Consider the following 19,633-nt stretch of genomic DNA (forward strand, 5'->3'; position numbering starts at 1 on the left):
TTGTATTCTCTTAAATACATTTTGTCAAAGGCCTCGCTGTCAGGGCTTTGAACTCCTGTAATTTTGTACCAGTCTTTTCAGGAGTAAAATTAATAATTTTAGTACATCATATCTGAAGACCACAAGATGTTCACCGCAATTTTCAGTCCTGGCCCAACTGTGCTCATCCTATTGTGGCAAGATGTACTTTTATTTAAAGTAACTTCTGAGAGTTTTCCTAAAACTCAAAGAACGCCTTTTGTTTTGACTAGAGAATAATGAATGCAAGAACCCCTGGGCAGTGGCAAGAAAACCCTAGTGGGATAGTTACAGAGTTTACGATTGTATGGCTCAGTGCACTAGGCACCACGCCCTGGTGTGTGATCTTACTAACCCCCAGGAGTAAACATTAATTTTTACCCCTTCTACACGTAAACAATCTGAACCTCCGAGGCGGTATTCGAACCCATCACACGAAAGCCCCAAAGTGCAGCTTAAGAGGCCAGGCACAAGGGTCTGGCACCCACTGCGCATGCTCCGAACCCGTGACCAATGGAAGCCCGGAGCGCGGAAGCGGAGGCGGGGCTGTGTTATTCTCCGAACCCTTGCAGCTTCAAAGAAGAGCTGGGAGGAGAATTTGACTATCGACCAATCAGAGCCCTGGATCCTGCTCTCCCCACCCCTGAGCCAATTACCGGCTCCGCTGCTTAGCGAGCTACTTCGAAATTAAGGAATAGAGGGGACGGTGAGAGTGGTTTAAGATGGCGGGTGTAAGAGCTGCTGAGGGCGCGACCAGCGTGAGCACACCCCCCTGAAGCGGCTGGGAGTCGGGAGGACGGTACAGGAATCTTGGGACAAGCAGGATGGCGACAGTCCTTTCTCCATTAGGGAATGAGGCAGCCGTTTTTTTCCTCCACCACAAACAAAATTGTTTCTTACAAGATGGCCACCCTCTCCGCAGTGGTACGATCCTGGGCAGACTGTTCCATTTTGCGTCCCCCCCCAACCCCCACCCCCGGCCCTCAGTAGTCCGTTCCAGGCTGCAGGAATGGATTACTCCTGGGCTCCCTGTCAAGGGTGTGGGCGGTCCCTGGTACTCAGAGACCGGAAAGTGGAAACTCCTAGAGTCATACAAATTCGGGTGTGGACCCTTCTGGTGTCACACAGGCTGGGAAATAGACACTTGGGGGTCACAGATCGTGGTAGAGAGGTAGGGAGTACCCATTTAGGGAGCGTTGGTGGTGACTTTGAGGTTGTGGGCAGTGTAGGGACTACGAGGGCACCTTTGGCTTCCGCCTGGTCCAAGGTTAGCAGCACCAGCCTAGAAGGGAAGGAGAAGGCTGGCTGGCACGGTGTTTTCCCCTGCAGGTGGAAGGAGGAGGGCATAAAACGTGGTGGGTGGGACTTCGAGTTTGGCAGGGAGGTCTCTAGGAGTATGTCCTGGCTTTGGAGGAGTCTTGGATGGTCCCAGAGAATGGATCTCTGAGTTGGGCTTTGCAGCAAGGAAACATAGAGAAAGGGCAGTGGGAAGGTCTCTGACCATCCGCCAATGATGGTTGGACCTGAACGTCTAATGGAGGACAGTGAGGAGAGGATTGGGACAGGGGTGACAATGCTAGGCTGAGGGAGGGATAGTTCATTTATCTCCAAGTTACTGGGCTACTTCATGAAAACACACACCGATGACTAATTATAACGTGTTATGTCCTCATCATTCGACTTGAATGAGTTTATTCAGTCTTCACAACAGTCTTAACTGCTATTATTATCTCCACTTTATGGATGAGAGAACTGAGGCACCTAGAGGTTAACAACTGGTAAGTGCCAGAGCCAGAGCCAAAGCTGGAGGCTTCATAATGGGTTCTATCTACTGAGCAATTCCCCCCCCCCTTTTTTTCTTGCTCTTTAGGGCCACATTCGAGGCATATGGAAGTTCCCAAGCTAGGAGTCCAATTGGAGCTGTAGCTGCTGGCCTTTGCCACAGCCACAGCAATGTGCAATCTGAGCATCAGTTGCAACCTACACCACAGCTCAAGGCAACACTGGATCCTTAACCCACTGAGTGAGGCCAGGGATCCAACCTGCATCCTCATGGATACTACTTGGGTTCATGCCCGCTTCGCCACAATGGGAACCCCTCCACTGAGCAATTCTAATGTCCACAGGTGTCTCTGCTTTTCTGTGCATGCCCTTTCCTCGCTCCACCCCCACCAGGACTAGAAATCAGCCCATCTCCTGAGGGTCCCTAAAGTGCCTATTTGCCCATAGCATCAGTGGACAGTGTAGACACTTCTGTGGGAGGGGCTGGCCCCTGCACACTAAGCTGTTTTCCTTGTCCCATTTCCCAGGCAGGGGATTGAAGGGAGGACAAAGGAGCCTAATGGAAAGAGGGCACTGAATCACAGCATAAATACCTGGACTGTATAGTGATTATTCAACAAATATTGATTGAGCCTCTGTATGCGGTGTCTCGTGCTAGGTGGTAGGGAGCTGGCAAGAAGTTCCCGCTGTGGCACAATGGGATCCAAGGTGTCTTGGGAGCACCAGGACACAGGTTCGATACCCAGCCCAGTTCAGTGGGTTAAGGATCTGGTGTTGCTGCAGCTGTGGCTTAGGTTGTGACTTCGGCTCAGATCTGATCCCAGGCCCCCGGGAACTCCATGTGCCACACAGGGTGGCCAAAAAAAAAAAAAAAAGGCAGAGGTCTAGTTCCTGCCTGCCCTGGGAAATCCTGGTAGGCAGACTTTGTTTATCACAATGATTGGGGTACTTTGGCATTGAACGGGCAGGGGTCTGAGATGCTGGGGGACAGCCCCACACCATCAAAACCTGTAACATAAAAAAAAGGAGTTCCTGTCGTGGGAACGACGACTAGTATCCATGAGGACACAGGTTCGATCCCTGGTCTCACTCAGTGGGTTAAGGATCTAGCTTTGCCATGAGCTGTGGTGTAGGTCGCAGACCCAGCTCAGATCTGGTATTGCTGTGGCTGTGGTGTAGGCCAGCACCTACAGCTCTGACTTGACCCCTAGCCTGGGAACCTCCATATGCCGCGGGTGAGGCCGTAAAAAGACAAAAGACAAAAAAAAAAAAAAAAAAGAAAGAAAGAAACTTGGAACATACATGAATGTCATTCCAGGATGGCAAAAGCCCTCCCCAGATGTTTCTTGTGAAGAGGGAGCATTGAGTCAGAGGGCTGGGAACTGCTGTTTCCTTAGGCCTGTCCCCAGGAAGCACCCCTCCATCAGGGGTAGGGAGGACCCCGAGGAGCCAGAAGGTAAGGGGAGGAGGACAGTGTGGCAAAGGACATTTCGCTGTCTTGGCCTCAGTTTGGTCTCAGAGGCCAGCGGTAGGACCTACCTCTCCATCATGGGCTCAATCATGTGACAGTGACCCGAATGTGGAAGACACCCCCAATGTCACTGAAGGTGTCTTTTTACCTACTCAGGACTTGGGGCATGGCAGTCGGGATCTTGCAAGCAATATCCCCTCAAAATAAAGGCAGATAAGCACAAGGGAGAGACAGGAAATGACTCTTCATTGGGTGACCCCCTGGGGGTTGGCAGAGGAAGGTATTGGGGGAACATGGGTGGGTGCAGGTTACGGATATGCTCAGGTTCCTGGGGGTTCACCAGATTACTGAGAAGTGAGTTAGGACTTCTGCTCCCCGCTGTGGGGCTGACTTAGAAGTTTTCAATCCATTCTCCTGCTGAGAACAACTGGAAAAACTGGATTAGGGGTTTTGTTCTTTTTATTTATTTGCTTTTCTTTAATTTTATTTTTTTTTTGGTCTTTTTAGGGCGACACCTGAGGCACATGGAGGTTCCCAGGCTAGGGGTTGAATCAGAGCTGTAGCCACTGGCCTACGCCACAGCCACAGCAACACCGGATCCTTAACCCTTTCTTTAATTTTTTAATTATAGTTGATTTACAGTGTTCTGTCAATTTCTGCTATACAGCAAAGTGACCCAGTTATACATATACGACATTCTTTTTTTTTTTTTTTTTGTCTTTGGTCTTTTTAGGACTGCACCTGCAGCATGTGGAGGTTCCCAGGCTAGGGGTTGAATCAGAGCTACAGCTGCTGGCCTACACCACAGCTAGAGCAACACCAGATCTGAGCCACATCTGCGACCTACACCACAGCTCAGAGCAACGCCAGATCCTTAACCCACTGAGGGAGGCCAGGGATTGAACCTGAAACCTCATAGTTCCTAGTCAGATCTGTTTCCGCTGCGCCACAACAGGAACTCCCATTCTTTTTTTTTTACATTGTCCTCCATCATGTTCCACCACAAGTGATCAGATATAGTTCCTCGGGCTGTACAGCAGAATCTCATTGCTTATCCTTTGGGTTTTGTTCTTTTTATTTATTATTATTTTTATTTTCATTTTTGTCTTTTTAGGGCTGCACCCACAGCATATGGAGGTTGCCACACTGGGGGTCAAATTGGAACTGTAGCCGCTGGCCTGCACCACAGCCACAGCAACGTAGGATCCAAGTAACATCTTCAGCCTACACCACAGCTCATGGCAACACTGGATCCTTAACCCACTGAGCAAGGCCAGGGATTGAACCTGCAACCTCATGGTTCCTAGTCGGATTCGTTAACCACTGAGCCACAACAGGAACTCTGAAAAAAATACACATTTTAAACATCTGTACAGTACAGGGAATTATATCCAACTTTCTGGGACAGACCGTGATGGAAAAGAATATTTCAAAAGAATGAATATAGGGAGTTCCCATTGTGGTGCAGCATGAAGGAATCTGACTGGTATCCATAAGGATGTGAGTTCAATCCATGCCCTCGCTCGGTGGGTCGTGGATCTGGTATTGCTGGGAACTGTGGTCTAGGTTGCAGATACAGCTTGGATCTGGCTTGGCTGTGGCTGTGGCATAGGCCAGCAGCTGCAGCACCGATTTGACCCCTAGCCTGGGAAATTTCATATACGGTGGGCGCAGCCTTAAAAAAGCAAAAAAAAAAAACAGGAGTTCCCGTCATGGCTCAGTTGTTAACAAATCCGACTAGGAACCATGAGGTTTCGGATTCAATCCCTGGCCTCGCTCACTGGGTTAAGGATCCGGCCTTGCTGTGAGCTGTGGTGTAGGTCACAGATGCGGCTGGGATCCCTCGTTGCTGTGGCTGTGGTGTAGGCCGGCAGCTACAGCTCTGATTCGAACCCTAGCCTGGGAACCTCCATATGCCGCGGGTGCGGCCCTAGAAAAGACAAAAAATAAAAGGCAAAAAAACACTGTAAATCAATGATACTTTAATTTTTTTAAAAAAGCAAATACAAGTGTCTGCTCCTTAGAAATAAGAACAGGAAATATACAACTTTTAAATGTTAATTTACAAAACCACCAGCAAATGTTGCCGAGGTTTAAAGCCCTCTGATGTAGACTTATGGGGGACCGATCTAGAAGCAGAGAAAGAAGGATTAAAAAAAAAGACAGTGAAGGAGCAGAAGAATTTTCTCTCAGCCCCACCTGGCATTTAACAGTTTAGGAACCAGTTCTCACATAATTGGCCTCAGCTCCACCACTGGACAGCTGTGTGCCCTCAAGCAGGTCAGCTACACTTCTCTGGGCCACAGCTTCCACATCAGTAAAATGGAGATAGCAGGAGAGCTTACCTCATGGGATCTTTGTGTATGAAATGAGTTCATAAGTGTAAGGCACTTAGAAAAAGATCAGATCCTACTGTATAGGACGGGGAACTCTATCCAATCTCTTGTGCTAGAACACGATGGAAGATAATGTGAGAAAAAGAACAAGAATATATATATGGATGACTGGGTCACTTTGCTGTACAGTGAAAATTGGCACAACAGTGTAAATCAAATATACCTTATTTTAAAAAAATTTTTAAGGAGTTCCGATCATGGGTCAGCGGAAACGAATCTGACTAGCATCCATGAGGACACAGGTTTGATTCCTGGCCTCCCTCCGTGGGTTAAGGATCCCGTGTTGGCGTGAGCTGTGGTACAGTTCACAGGTGCGTCTCATGTCTGGTGTTGCTGTGGCTGTGGTGTAGGCCGGTGGCTACAACTCCAATTTGACCCCTAGCCTGGGAACCTCCATATGCCGAGGGTGCAGCCCTAAAAAGACCAAAAAACAAAAATACTTTTAAAGAAAAAGATCAGAAAATATGAAATCAAATGAGACATTCATCCCTCATTCATTCCTTTAATAAAACATTTATTGAGTGTCTGGTTTGTGCCAGATACTGGAGGGATGCTTGGTGCACAGTGAGAGCTCAACAACAGTGTCAACCTGAGCGAATGCAGTGGCCAGCTGAGGAGAAGCAGGACCTTACCCCAGCCTGGAAGGGGCTCCAGGCCAGAAGGTGTGAAATCCATCGCCTGGTGAGTTGGGAGCACCCAACATGAGGTTGTGAGCAGAGAGGAGGCAGGGACATTGGAATTGTCACAGCACAACAGGCTTTGAGCCTAGGCTTAGGAGAGAAGCTTGTCACCTGCAGGCATGGGGGCGATACAAGGTTTCCAGATAGGACTGTGGGTCCAGCCTTGAAATATGCTTTTTCCCTTCAGGTACCTGGGAATATGCCAGTCACATGCCAGACATGCTAACCTGCCTCCACCCCCACCAAGCTGCTGTATGTGTGCCTGAGAGCTGCGTGTCTTTGTGTCCTCTTCGTGACCCAGGGAGGCGTGGGGACTGAGCTGGCATTCGTCTGGGGAGACAGTCTGTCAAAGTTAGAGCTCTTGAAGTTCCCTTGCGGCTCAGTAGGTTAAAGATCTGGCATTGTCACTGCTATGGCGCAGGTTCGACCTCTGGCCCAGGACCTTCCACATGCCATGGGTGTGGCCAAAAAGAAAAACATGTTTTTTTTTTTTCTTCTATTTTTACAGCCGTACCTGCAGCATGTGGAAGTTCCCGAGCCAGGAATGGAACTGGAGCTGCAGTTGCCATGGCAACACCAGATCCTTAACCACTGGGCAAGGCCAGGGTTCAAACCCACATCCTCACAGAGACAACGTTGGGTCCTTAGCTCACTGAGCCACAGTGGGAATGCCCAGAAAAACATTTTTAAAGGGCTATTGCAGGAGTTCCTGCTGTGGCACAACAGGATAGGTGGCATCTTGGGAGCGCTGGGACCAATGTTTGATCCCTGGCCCGCCACAGTGGGTTAAGGATCTGGCATTGCCACAGCTGTGTCTCACATTGCAACCGTGGCTTGGATCTGATCCCTGGCTGGGGAACTCCATATGCCAAGGGGTGGGAAAAAAAATGAGAGCTATGCAAACCCTGCAATGCCCAGATTCCCCTCCTGAGAGGGTGCATGCCTATGTGGACCAAGAGATGCATACAGGAGCAACACAGCAGCCAGTGTTGCTGTCAACCACAAAAGCCAGAAACAGCTCAGATACCTGTTAACAGGAGGATATGAATAAACAAATTGTATAGTAACTATATATATATATATATATATATGCTATATGGTATATACTATATAGCACTGAAAATAACAACTGCTACAAGCAAATATGAATCTTTTTTTTTTTCCGGTCTGTCATTTTAGGGTCGCACCTGCGCCATATGGAGGTTCCCAGGCTAGGGGTCCAATTAGAGCTACAGCTGTCGGCCTACACCACAGCCACAGCAACACGGAATCCGAGCTGCGTCTGCGACCTACACCACAGCTCACGGCAGCGCCGGATCCTTCACCCACTGAGCGAGGCCAGGGATCGAACCCACAATCTCATGGTTCCTAGTCGGGTTCGTTAACCACTGCGCCACGACGGGAACTCCAAATATGAATCTTAGTAACAGAGTGGGGATGGAGCATGAAAAGTGTACACTATGGGGAGTTCCCTGTTGTGGCTCAGTGGTAATGAACTAGTATCCATGAGGATTTGGGTTCGATCCCTGGCCTCGCTCAGTGGACTAAGGATCCGGCATTGCCATGAGCTATGGTGTAGGTCAGACAGCTCGGATCTGGCATTGCTGTGGCTGTGGGGTAGGCTGGCAGCTACAGCTCCGATTCGACCCCTAGTCTGGGAACTTTCATACACTGCAGGTGCAGCCCTAAAAAGAAAAAAAGTGTACACTCTGCACCCAGCCTTTCTGGCTTGCGGTCTGGGCTCTGCCCCTTACTAGCTGGGAGCTACTGGGGAAGTCATTTAAGCATTCTGTGCCTCAGTTTCCCTCTGTCACATGGACCTGGTAAAACAGCATGTGTCCCCCAGGCTGGTATGAGGATTTAAATGAGTCAGTATTTACAAAGAAGTCAGAATAGTGCCTGGCTCACACAGTTCAGTGCTATACATATAAACAGGATGTTGAGTAAGGAGAAAAACAAGTCTCCAAAGATTACAAACTTTCAAAAGTTGAAAAGCAACGGACCCGCAAGTAAACAAGATGGTGTTTAGGCATTCATGCACATAGGCTATAAAATCCCTTCCTTCTTGTTTCTTTTTTTGGCTGCCTCTGGGGCCTATGGAGTTCCCAGGCCAGGGATCAGATCCCAGCTGCAGCTGCAGCCGAAGCATCAGCTGAGACTAGCCTAAATCCTTAACTCACTGTGCCAGGCTGGCATTGAACCTGTGCCCCAGCACTCCAGAGATGCCACCAATCCTGTTGCGCCATAGTGGGAGCTCCTAGCATTCCTTTCTTAAAAAAAGGGGGATAAGATTTTTTTTAAAAAGGAAGAAAAGGAGGGAGTTCCCATTGTGGCTCAATGGAAACGAATCTGAGTAGTATCCATGAGGACATAGGTTCAATCCATAGCCTCGCTCAGTGGGTTAAGGATCCGGCGTTGCTGTGGCTGTGGCGCAGGCCAGTGGCTACAGCTCTGATTCGACCACTAGCCTGGGAACCTCCATGTGCCTTGGGTGCAGCCCTACAAAAAAAGAAAAAGAAAAAAGAAAAGAAAGAAAAAGGGATTTTTTTTTTCGTCTTTTCTAGGGCCGGTCCTGCAGCTTATGGAGGTTCCCAGGCTAGGGGTCGAATCGGAGCTGTAGCTGCCAGCCTACACCAGAACCACAGCAATGCAGGATCGGAGCCTCATCTACGACCTACACCACAGCTCACGGTAACACTGGATCCTTAACCCACTGAGCAAGGCCAGGGATCAAACCAACTACCTCATGATTCCTAGTCGGATGTGTTAACCACTGAGCCACAACGGGAACTCCAGAGATGAATTTTTTTTAAAAAATAAAGGAGGATAATAAGCAGGAAGTACTTTGGGAGCCACAGGGAGGTAGGGGTAGCAATGGGGAAGCTGAGCTGAGTGCCCTTGGGCTGTTGGGGGTCTCAGGAGAGGGCTAGGGTCCCAGGCGCTAGCTATATCATTAAAGGAAAAGCTTTCACCTAGTAACCCTTCAGCCCTAGGGGCCTGGGACCTTGGGCCCAGACTAGCTGGATGCTTTGGAAAGGAAGGAGGCTGCCCGGCTCCATGCCCGCTCCTGGCTGCACTGCAGAAGTGCCGCAGCGGCCTAGCTCTTGCTGCCAGCCAACCAGAGGGAGGCCGATCTGCGCTGGTCAGAGGGAGGTGGGCCCCAGAGCGCAAGAAAGAAAGGAGGCGGACATGAGTGGGTCCAAAAGATGGGTCCAACCAGGCACATGGAGGAGCCCCCCCCCCCCCCCCCCGTTGAAGGCAGGAGGAGGCCAGGCCCACCCAGGGGCCCCCGGAGGACTTGTTTCCCTTGTGGTTTTTTGCACTTCCTGTTCCCCTGCTCACTGCGGAAGTTCCTCTTCTTACCCTGCACTCAGAGCCTAGCCGGAGAGGACAGGACGGGAGAAGACGAGGACAGGAGGCACCATGAGTGGGGGCCCTGCGGGAGGCAGGCCCGGGGGCCGAGGAGGAGCCGCGGTCCAGCAGAACATACCCTCTGCGCTCCTCCAGGACCATGAGAACCAGCGACTCTTTGAGATGCTCGGACGGAAATGCTGGGTGAGCTGGGGATCGCCTGGCCCTCCCTGTCTCCTTTTCCTCCTCTTCCTCTCCGCCTCCTCTTCCGCCTCTTCATCTTCCTCATCCTCCCCCTCGCCTCCTCTCCCTCTCTCCTCATCTTCCTCATCCTTCTTGCCTCCCCTCGTCCTCTTCCTTTCCATCATCTCCTCTCCTGGCACCCACTTACCCCCATTCACCCATCCCAGGAAGATCTCCCCGTCTATTCGCTTTTCCTCTGGCTGCAGCTCTACCTTCAGAGCCAGGACAGCCATGGACAAGGAAGGACCACGTCTGGTTCCCAGCCTCTCTGGCCAACCCCCCCTCAGCGCTCCCCCCCCCCGACTGAGACCTGCTCTCCCCTCCCAGACACTGGCCACCGCGGTTGTTCAGCTGTACCTGGCGCTGCCCCCTGGAGCTGAGCACTGGACCAAAGAACACTGTGGAGCTGTGTGCTTCGTGAAGGATAACCCCCAGAAGTCTTACTTCATCCGCCTTTACGGCCTTCAGGTGACCCTCCACACCCCCCCACCGGACAGACACCCTAGCTTTCAACCCGCAAACCCACACCTATATCCGTAACCCTGAGCCCTCAGATCAGTGAACCCCTGATCCCCAGAACCAAAGACTTCATCCAGATGTCAACCCGTGGTTTGGCTTCCTAAGTCTGCGATGACTGACCCCAGAGTCTTCATGGCAAGATCTATAATTCCCAATATTAGTATACTTCCAAAGTCTAAGCTGTTCCAAAACCTCCAAAAAAACAGGCTATTATTTTTTTATGTGAACCTCAAATCTGTTCGCAACTCAACATTTTGGGTTTCAGAAATCCCCATTCAGAAGTTCCCATTGTGGCTCAGCGGTTAATGAACCCAACTAGCATCCATGAGGGTGCCAGTTCGATCCCTGGCCCTGCTCAGTGGGTAAAGGATCCAGTATTGCCGTGAGCGGTGGTGTAGGTCACAGATGTGGCTCAGATCCCGCATTGCTGTGACTGTGGTGTAGGCTGGCAGCTGTAGCTCTGATTCGACCCCTAGCCTGGGAACCTCCATATGCCATGAGTGCAGCCCTAAAAAGAAAAACAAAAAAAATATTCCCACTCAAAGCTCCTGAACTCCAGAATTTTGCCTAGCTCCTAAGTCATAAATCTGTTCCATAACCCCCCAGTCTAAATATGCCATTGAGTCTTGAACTCCAAATTTGTTCTGTTAAAACCACAGCATGGACCCCAGAATTCCTATGTGAAAACTCCGGAGCACGCAAATACTGCCAGAAATCTGTTCCACAAATCCCCAACCTCAACTCCCTAAGCATAAACCCCAAATTCATTCTTCTAAACCCATGAAGATAGACTCAGTAGAGCCACATCAAGATCCCAGAGCTGGGAGTTCCCTGGTGGTCTAGTGGATAAGATTCAGAGCTTTCACCACTGCAGCTCGGGTTCAATCTCTGGTCTGGGAGCTGAGATCCCACATCAAGCTGCTGCACACTAGCCCCCCCCCAAAAAAAATCCCAGGGCCATCGAATATTGACCCAAATCCAAAGCCATAACTCTACTCTATGAACCTCAAATTGCACATAACTTGGCTGGCTACCCCCCAAGACAAAAATCAACCTCCCAAGTCTATAGGTCTGAACCTCAAATCTCAACCCAGTTCCCAATACTGGCACCCTACCTGCCCAAACGAAGGCCCCCCCATAAAGGGGGGCAGGCTTCAGGATGGATTCTGCAAAGGGGCTCAGGTTCCTAGACTGAGAGTCTCAATCCTCACCTTCAAACCCCCAAATCCCAAATCCTCTCACTGAAGTATCTGACTCCCATAGTGCACCCCAATCCGCCCCAGACATCTAGTCCCTCAACTCTCTGATGCTGAACTAGAAAGCTCCAAATCAGATCCCAGGACCCCAAATTTGTATACTACGCCTCAGTGCCAGCATGTTCCCTGCCTCTCCAGGCCGGCCGGCTGCTCTGGGAACAGGAGCTGTACTCACAGCTGGTCTACTCCACGCCCACCCCCTTCTTCCACACCTTTGCTGGAGATGTAAGAGACCACCCAACCCCCAGGGGCCTCAGTCGGGGTGCTGGGAGGAGGTGGGAAAGGGGTCGGGGTGGGGGGCAGGGTGCACCTGGAAGGCTGCTGACCCCCAGGCCTGTGCAGGAATGCCAGGCGGGGCTGAACTTTGCAGATGAGGGCGAGGCCCAGGCCTTCCGGGCCCTGGTGCACGAGAAGATCCAAAAAAGGAATCAGAGGCAAAGTGGAGGTGAGCAGGCCTTGGGGGAGGAGAAGAGGTTGCCCAGAGGTGAGTGCAAGAGTGGGAAGCTGGAGGGAGTTCCCGTCATGGCTCAGTGGTTAATGAATCCGACGAGGAACCATGAGGGTGCGGGTTCGATCCCTGGCCTTGCTCAGTGGGTTAAGGATCTGGCGTTGCCGTGAGCTGTGGTGTAGGTCGAAGACGCGGCTCAGATCCCACGTGGCTGTGGCTGTGGTGTAGGCCGGGGGCTACAGCTCTGATTCGACCCCTAGCCTGGGAACCTCCATATGCCGCGGGAGCGGCCCAAGAAATGGCAGAAAGACAAAAAAAAAAAAAAAGAGTGGGAAGCTGGAAAAGCCCCCATCATGGTTCTGGTTCCCAGTCGAATTGTCTCTCCACAGACAGGCGCCAGCTCCCCACTCCACCCACACCAGCCAATGAAGGTGAGTCCTTTAGCGAGTGCAATTAGGAGTAAAAAGGGCCCGGCCCAGGAACCTGTGGCAGGATTGCAATGGCTCTCTACCCATCCCATCTTCCCAGAGAGAAGAGGAGCGCTCCCACCCGTGCCCCCGCACCCAGGTGGAGACCAAGGGGGTGAGTGCTGATTCTTCCCTGTGTCTCTGGGTGGGCAGGTGGGTGGGGGAGTGGGTGGATGGGTGAGTAAGTGGGTGGGTACAGAGATAAGTGGGTGAATGAGTAGGTGAATGGATGTGTAGTTAGATGGATTGGTGGTGGACAAATGATTGAATAGGACGAGGAATTGAGGGAAGGATGAAAATATAGATAGATGTACAGGTTGTGTGTATAGATATATAGGTGAGAGTTCCCGTCATGGCTCAGTGGTTAACGAATCTGACTAGGAACCATGAGGTTGCGGGTTCAATCCCTGACCTCGCTCAGTGGGTTAAGGATCCGGCATTGCCGTGAGCTGTGGTGTAGGTCGCAGATGTGGCTCAGATCCCGCGTTGCTGTGGCTCTGGCGTAGGCTGGTGGCTACAGCTCTGATTAGACCCCTAGCCTGGGAATCTCCATATGCTGCAGGAGTGGCCCTGGAAAAGACAAAAAGACAAAAAAAAAAAAAAAGATATACAGGTGAATGGGTATGGGGATAAATAGATGAATGGATGGATGGATGATTGACTGAATGAGTGACTGAATTCAACAGTGAATAAATGAGTGACATAAAATTGCAAGCAGTGGAGTTCCTGTCGTGATGCAGCAGAAGCGAATCTGACTAGCATCCATGAGGATGCAGGTTCAATCCCCAGCCTCGCTCAGTGGGTTAAGGATCTGGCATTGCCATGAGCTATGGTGTAGGTCACAGATGCGGCTTGGATCTGGTGTTGCTGTGGCTGTGGTATAGGCTCCAATTCAACCCCTAGTCTGGGAACCTCCATATATTCTATGGGTGGAGCCCTAAAAGACCAAAAAAAAAAAAAATTGCAAACAGTGGATGGCACAACATTGAAACCAACTACACCTTAATAATAATAAAAAAAAAGGACTAATCCCAAGCATCTTGGGATTTACAAGTGAGAAAAAAATTTCAATCTGTGGAGAAAGCAATGAATGAATGAATGAACAAGTAATTTAACAGATTAGTCCATGAGCAAGTGAATCAATGAGTTGATACTTAAGTGATAAGCGTGAGTGAACATAAATAAATGAATCAGTGAATGCGTGGATGGTTTGTGGGCCCCAACCACACTCTTCTCCATAAACCCTACTTGGACCCCCTCACCCCCTCCCTCCACAACCATCAGACACAGAGATTCTCCCAGCTATCTTCCTGTCTCTTATGCCTGTGCTTTGCTTGGTTGGGTCAATGACTCAGTCCCCCTATTTTCCCCACAGGTCAAGGAAGCAGCTCACTGTCCTTGGTGACAGTGGACATCCAGAACCCAGACATCACAAATTCACGATACCGTGGGCTCCCGACCCCGGGGCCTGGTCCAGGTGATAAGAAACGCTCAGGGAAGAAAAAGATCAGCAAGGCTGATATTGGTGCACCCAGCGGATTCAAGTGAGAACCTCTCCCCAGTGGGCCCATGGATCCCTGGGGGGTGGGGGAGCGCATAAGCAGGTGGACAGGAGGCGAGCCAAGTGGTTGGAAGGATGGGAAAATGGATGGGTGGGTGGGTGAGTGCAAGGCCGGGACTAGGTCACCATGATTGCAAACGTTGTAGAGGCTATCCCTCTCCAGGTTGTCCAACTACAGTTCATGACCCAGAGTGAGTGCCTCCTTAAAGTTTGCTCCCTAACACTTTCACTCATCTCAACCTAGTCCTACCCCGGTTAGGCTGGCCCATGAGTTGGGGGGAGGGTAGATGGATGGATGGATGGATGGGTAGGTGGGTTGGAGAATGAATGGGTGGATAAATGGGAAGTGGGTCGGTAGATGGATGGCTGAGGGGATGAGTATATGGACAGATGGATATATAGGCTGATGGGCTCACAGGCAAGTTGGATGAGGATGGATAGATGGCCAGATATGTGGATGTGTGGACAGTGCAGGGGATACGTGGTCAGCAGTGTGTAGTCGCATGGGTCGTCACGCGAGTGAATGGATGGGAAGATGGACACAGGGGTAGATGGATGGGTGGATGGATAAGTGTGAGTGAAGACAGATTGGTGGATAAGTGGGTAAATAGATGTGCATGGATAGATGAGTGGAGAGAGAAAAATGTATAGAAATCAGTGTCCGACAGGTGAATGTGAATAGCTGAGTAGACAAAGAGATGGGTCGGATGGATGGTGGAAAGAGAGGTGGGTGGACAGATGGGCATCACAAACTATGGCCGGCCACCTTCTAATTCCGTAACTACTGTTTTCTCTCATTCATTCATTTATGACCCATTCATTCATTCTGGTCCCTCTGGGCAGGAGAGGGCAAGAGGGCTTCGCTAGGAAGGGAGGGAAGAAAGGGCAGTGGGGCTTCATTGGGGTCTCCTCACCTCCCCCAGACATGTCAGCCACGTGGGGTGGGACCCCCAGAATGGATTTGACGTGAGTAACTCCAAAGTCCCCTGGACCCCACTCAACTCCCACCTACCCTTCCACGGCTCCAGACCTACCCTCAGAGCCCAGCCTTCCCACACGCCTCTCAGATGCCTCTCTGGTGGGGGGGGTGGACCCAATGAGAATCTCTGCCCATGACCTCCCCACCTGATTCCCCTACCCCTGCCCTGGCCTTTTTCCTCCTGGGCAGGTGAACAACTTGGACCCGGATCTGCGGAGTCTGTTCTCCAGGGCAGGAATCAGTGAGGCCCAGCTCACTGATGCTGAAACTTCCAAATTTATCTATGACTTCATTGAGAACCAGGGTGGGATGGAAGCTGTGCGGAAGGAGATGAGGCGTCAGGGTGAGTCACCCCCCCCAGCTTTCTGGACACCCCCTTTTTCATCAACCCTGGTAGCTGATTTCTAAGAGATCCATTGCAGGCACTCACATTTCCTCACGGAAATGCCTATACTGCTTGAATTGGGAGTTGATAGAGTTCCTCCCATGGTGCAGTGGGTTAAGAACCCCACTGAAGCAGCTCTGGTGGCTGCCAAGGCGTGGGTTCCATCCCCAGCCCTACCACCTTGCAGTAGTTGGTTAAAGGATCAGTGGTGCCCTACTCCGGGATCCCATTAGATCCCTGGCCTGGGAATTTCCATATGCTGTGGGCGAGGCCATTAAAAAAAAAAAAAAGAGGGAGTTCCCCTGATGGCTCAGCAGTAACAAACCCGACTAGGATCCATGAGGATGTGGGTTCGATCCCTGGCCTTACTCAGTGGGTTAAGGATGGTGTCGCTGTGAGCTGTGGTCTAAGTCATAGATGCAGCTCAGGTCCTGTGTTGCTGTGGCTGTGGCGTAGGCTGGCACCTGTAGCTCGGATTCAACCCCTAGCCTGGGAACTTCCATGTGCTGCAGGTGCAGCCCTAAAAAAAAAAAAGAAAGAAAAGAATTTTGAGTTAACAAAAAAAAAAAAAAAATGGGAGTCCCCTTCGTGGCTCAGGAGTTAAGGAACCCGACTAGAATCCATGATGATTCGGGTTCAATCCCTGGCCTCGCTCAGTGGGTTAAGGATCTGGCCTTGCTGTGGCTGTGACACAGGCCAGCAGCTGTAGCTCTGATTCAACCCCTAGCCTGGGAACCTCCATATGCCCCAGGTGGCCCTAAAAAGGAAAAAAAAAATTGCAAGTTGGTAGGCTGGGATGTTCATTTTACAAATGAGCACAACTGAGGCTCTGAAGAAACCTATAGTAATAGCTATGTATCATTTTTCCCCCCTCAGAGCCGCTTCCACCGCCCCCACCGCCATCCCGAGGAGGGAACCAGCTCCCCCGGCCCCCCACTGTGGGGAGTAACAAGGGTCGCTCTGGCCCACTGCCCCCTGTTCCCACGGGAGGTGCTCCACCCCCACCAATTCCCCGGGGACCCCCACCCCCGGGCCGAGGGGGCCCTCCGCCACCACCCCCTCCAGCCACTGGACGCTCTGTACCACCACCCCCTCCGCCCCCTGGAGCTGGGGGGCCGACCCTGCCTCCGCCACCACCGCCACCGCCACCACCACCCAGCTGTGGGGACGGACCCATCCCTCCCCCACCTCCTCCTTCTCTGGGGCTTGTGGGGGGCCCGGCCCCTGGTGGGGGTCGGGGGGCGCTGTTGGATCAAATCCGGCAGGGAATCCAGCTGAACAAGGTAAGGACCAGCGTGATGGAGGATTGGCCGTCTAGGACTCTGGGGTGTGCTGCACAAGTCAGGATATTAGGGGGCCGAGGCCGAGCGTGATGGAGGTCCCGGGATGTGGGGGTTCGGGGATAAGGCTGGGAGGTTGGTGGAGAGAGGCGGGCGGGCTCGGAGACGTGTGGAAGGGAAGGGCGTGTGGGGGAGGAGAAATAAGGACAAAGGGGCGGGGAGGAGCACCCCTCTCTCAGACCCTGAGCCTTCTGTGCTGGACCCTGCTTGCTGCAGACCCCTGGGGCCCCAGAGAGTTCAGCGCTGCAGCCCCCACCTCAGAGCTCCGAGGGGCTGGTGGGGGCCCTGATGCACGTGATGCAGAAGAGAAGCAAAGCCATTCACTCCTCCGGTGAGAACCCCCACCTCCCCTGCGAGCCTGCCCTTTATAGCCCACCCTGCCTGGTGGTGACCCTGGTTCCCAGCTGTCACCATCGAGAGTAACATTCGTGCTATCTATCTGTTGGCGAGAGGAGGGTTCACTCGCATCCTGTATCAGTCTCTTTTCTTGATAAAGGTGACGTTGGCATCATGTAGCAGGAATATGATTAGCTCTGTCTTCGACGGTGATATTGGCATTAACTCCAAAGTATATCCACGATATTAACATTAATCCCATAGGTTCAAGAGTGTTCGTATTAGCTCAGCATGTGATGATTATATGATAAAGATCGCCATTAATTCATTATGTAATAATGGTATAATGAACCCAATCTTTCTACATCAATACCAACATTAATCCCAATATTAATCCCCTAAGTGTGTCAACAATAATGTCCTTATATATGACAATGAGGTGAGGATCCCCTGTTATGTGATAATAATATACTATACTCCAAGTGTGACAATATGGATATCAACCCCAGAGTCTCTTCCCAAGATTCCGAAGAATCCATTCTATTACAATATTATAACAAGTTCATTTTTTTTTTTTTTTGCCTTTTCTAGGGCCGCTTCCTCGGCATAGGGAGGTTCCCGGGCGAGGGGTCCAGTCAGAGCTGTAGCCACCGACCTACGCCAGAGCCACAGCAACACAAGATCCGAGCCGCATCTGCAACCTACACCACAGCTCATGGCTATGCCGGATCCTTAACCCACGGAGCAAGGCCAGGGATCGAACCCGAAACCTCATGGTTCCTAGTCGGATTTGCTAACCACTGTGCCATGACGGGAACTCTAACGAGCTCATCTTTTGACCACGATATCATCTTTAACCCCATTACGTGTCACCAAAGTTAACATGAACTTGCTATGATATAGGTGTGCCTGTTGTGGCTCAGTGGTAATGAGCCCGACTAGGATCCATGAGGTTGCAGGTTCCATCCCTGGCCTCGCTCCGTGGGTTAAGGATCCCATGTTGCTGTGGCTGTGGTGTAGGCTGGCAGCTGCAGCTCCGATTGGACCCCTCACCTGGGAACCTCCATATGCTGCAGGTGCTGCCCTGAAAAGCAAAAAATAAAAGATAAAAAAAATACGAAACCTGCTGTGAAACAAGAATATGGTCATTTATTCCACTTTTGCTAATATTTAACTCCACCCCCTGAAGTGACAAGCCCTTGTTAACACGAATCCTTTGTGTGACAATAATCTCCCAATTAACCACACTTTGGATGATAACATTAACTTCATCTCCAATCAGAGCCTGGACCTCAGCTATCATCCCTATCTTGCCCCAACTCTGCCTCCTCTGAGGGGGCCCCTTCTGCATCCAACACGCAGGCCCCAGATCTAATTTCCAAGCACATGTCAGCACCCCCCCCCCAACTGAGGACCCCAGAGTCCCAAAGTCCCAGGCCCTAGTAACATCCCACTGGGGGGGGGGGGGCTTTTGAACCCTTCTGCCCATCCTAAGTTCCACTCTTTCTCTCTCCCTCCAGACGAAGGGGAGGACCAGGCCGGTGATGACGATGACGACGATGAATGGGATGACTGAGTCACCGCCACCCTCACCTGCTCTGCACCTGCGCCCCTGGCAGCCCTGCTGGCCGCCTTCCACTCTCAGCTTCCAGGCTCCCAAGCCCTGTTTCTTCGTCACTCACCCCTCCGATGCTGTTATCCCTGACTGCCCCCACCCTCACCACTCATCCCAGCAAGAGCCAGGGACCTTTTCTACAAAACTTTTCAATTCCCCTTTCTCAAGAGCTTTTTTTTTTTAAATAAAATATAGTTGGTTTACCATGTTTCTTCAATTTCTATTGCACAGCAAAGTGACCTAGTCACACCCAACTGTGCTGGAGGGTAGGACCCCGTTGCCCATCCAGTCCAAATGTTAACAGTGTGCCCAAAATAAAATGACTGTTTTTTTTTTCCTTTGTCTTTCTGCAATTTTTTGGGCCGCTCCTGCGGCATATGGAGGTTCCCAGGATAGGGGTTGAATCAGAGCTGTGGCCGGCAGCCTACGCCAGAGCCACAGCAACGCAGGATCCGAGCCGCGTCTGTGACCTACACCACAGCTCACAGCAACGCTGGATCATTAACCCACTGAGCAAGGGCAGGGATCGAACCCGCAACCTCATGGTTCCTAATTGGATTCGTTAACTACTGAGCCACGATGGGAACTCCTAAAATGACTGTTGTTTTATTTGTTTCTGTTTTGGTTTTTAGGGCCACACCGTGGCATATGGAAGCTCCTGGACTAGGGGTTGAGTCGGAGCTGCCGCTGCTGGCCTACACCACAGCTCACAGCAACACGGGATCCTTAACCCACCGAGCGAGGCCAGGGATCGAACCTTCATCCTCGTGGATACTAGTGTGAGTC

At 51.3% G+C, this 19,633-nt stretch overlaps 1 protein-coding gene across 4 annotated transcripts; it reads left to right on the plus strand.

Moving 5' to 3' along the window:
• WAS (Wiskott-Aldrich syndrome) lies at positions 724-19,182 on the plus strand. 4 transcript variants are annotated; one of them, XM_021080063.1, is made up of 13 exons: positions 724-942; positions 9,722-9,902; positions 10,269-10,409; positions 11,855-11,941; positions 12,059-12,161; positions 12,554-12,595; positions 12,693-12,746; positions 14,007-14,175; positions 15,116-15,158; positions 15,361-15,514; positions 16,433-16,839; positions 17,113-17,227; positions 18,753-19,182. In XM_021080063.1, the coding sequence occupies exons 2-13, from the start codon at positions 9,771-9,773 to the stop codon at positions 18,806-18,808; spliced, it is 1,503 nt and encodes a 500-aa protein (XP_020935722.1). In that variant the 5' UTR covers positions 724-942; positions 9,722-9,770; the 3' UTR covers positions 18,809-19,182. The 4 variants fall into 4 exon arrangements, with proteins under 4 accessions (XP_020935722.1, XP_020935723.1, XP_020935721.1 ...); XM_021080064.1 differs by lacking the exon at positions 724-942 and adding an exon at positions 1,779-1,796; XM_021080062.1 differs by lacking the exon at positions 724-942 and adding an exon at positions 6,333-6,348.

The sequence above is a fragment of the Sus scrofa genome, chromosome X, assembly GCF_000003025.6.
Source record: "Sus scrofa isolate TJ Tabasco breed Duroc chromosome X, Sscrofa11.1, whole genome shotgun sequence".
Classification (NCBI taxonomy): Eukaryota; Metazoa; Chordata; class Mammalia; order Artiodactyla; family Suidae; genus Sus; species Sus scrofa.

What these genes read in the sequence shown, in the direction of transcription:
- WAS (XM_021080063.1), top strand. Translation starts at nt 9,771, where the DNA reads ATGAGTGGGGGCCCTGCGGGAGGCAGGCCCGGGGGCCGAGGAGGAGCC. An exon ending in GAATCAGAGGCAAAGTGGAG is followed by an intron (nt 12,162 to 12,553) that starts GTGAGCAGGCCT and finishes GTCTCTCCACAG; the next exon opens with ACAGGCGCCAGCTCCCCACT. An exon ending in ACCCCCAGAATGGATTTGAC is followed by an intron (nt 15,159 to 15,360) that starts GTGAGTAACTCC and finishes CCTCCTGGGCAG; the next exon opens with GTGAACAACTTGGACCCGGA.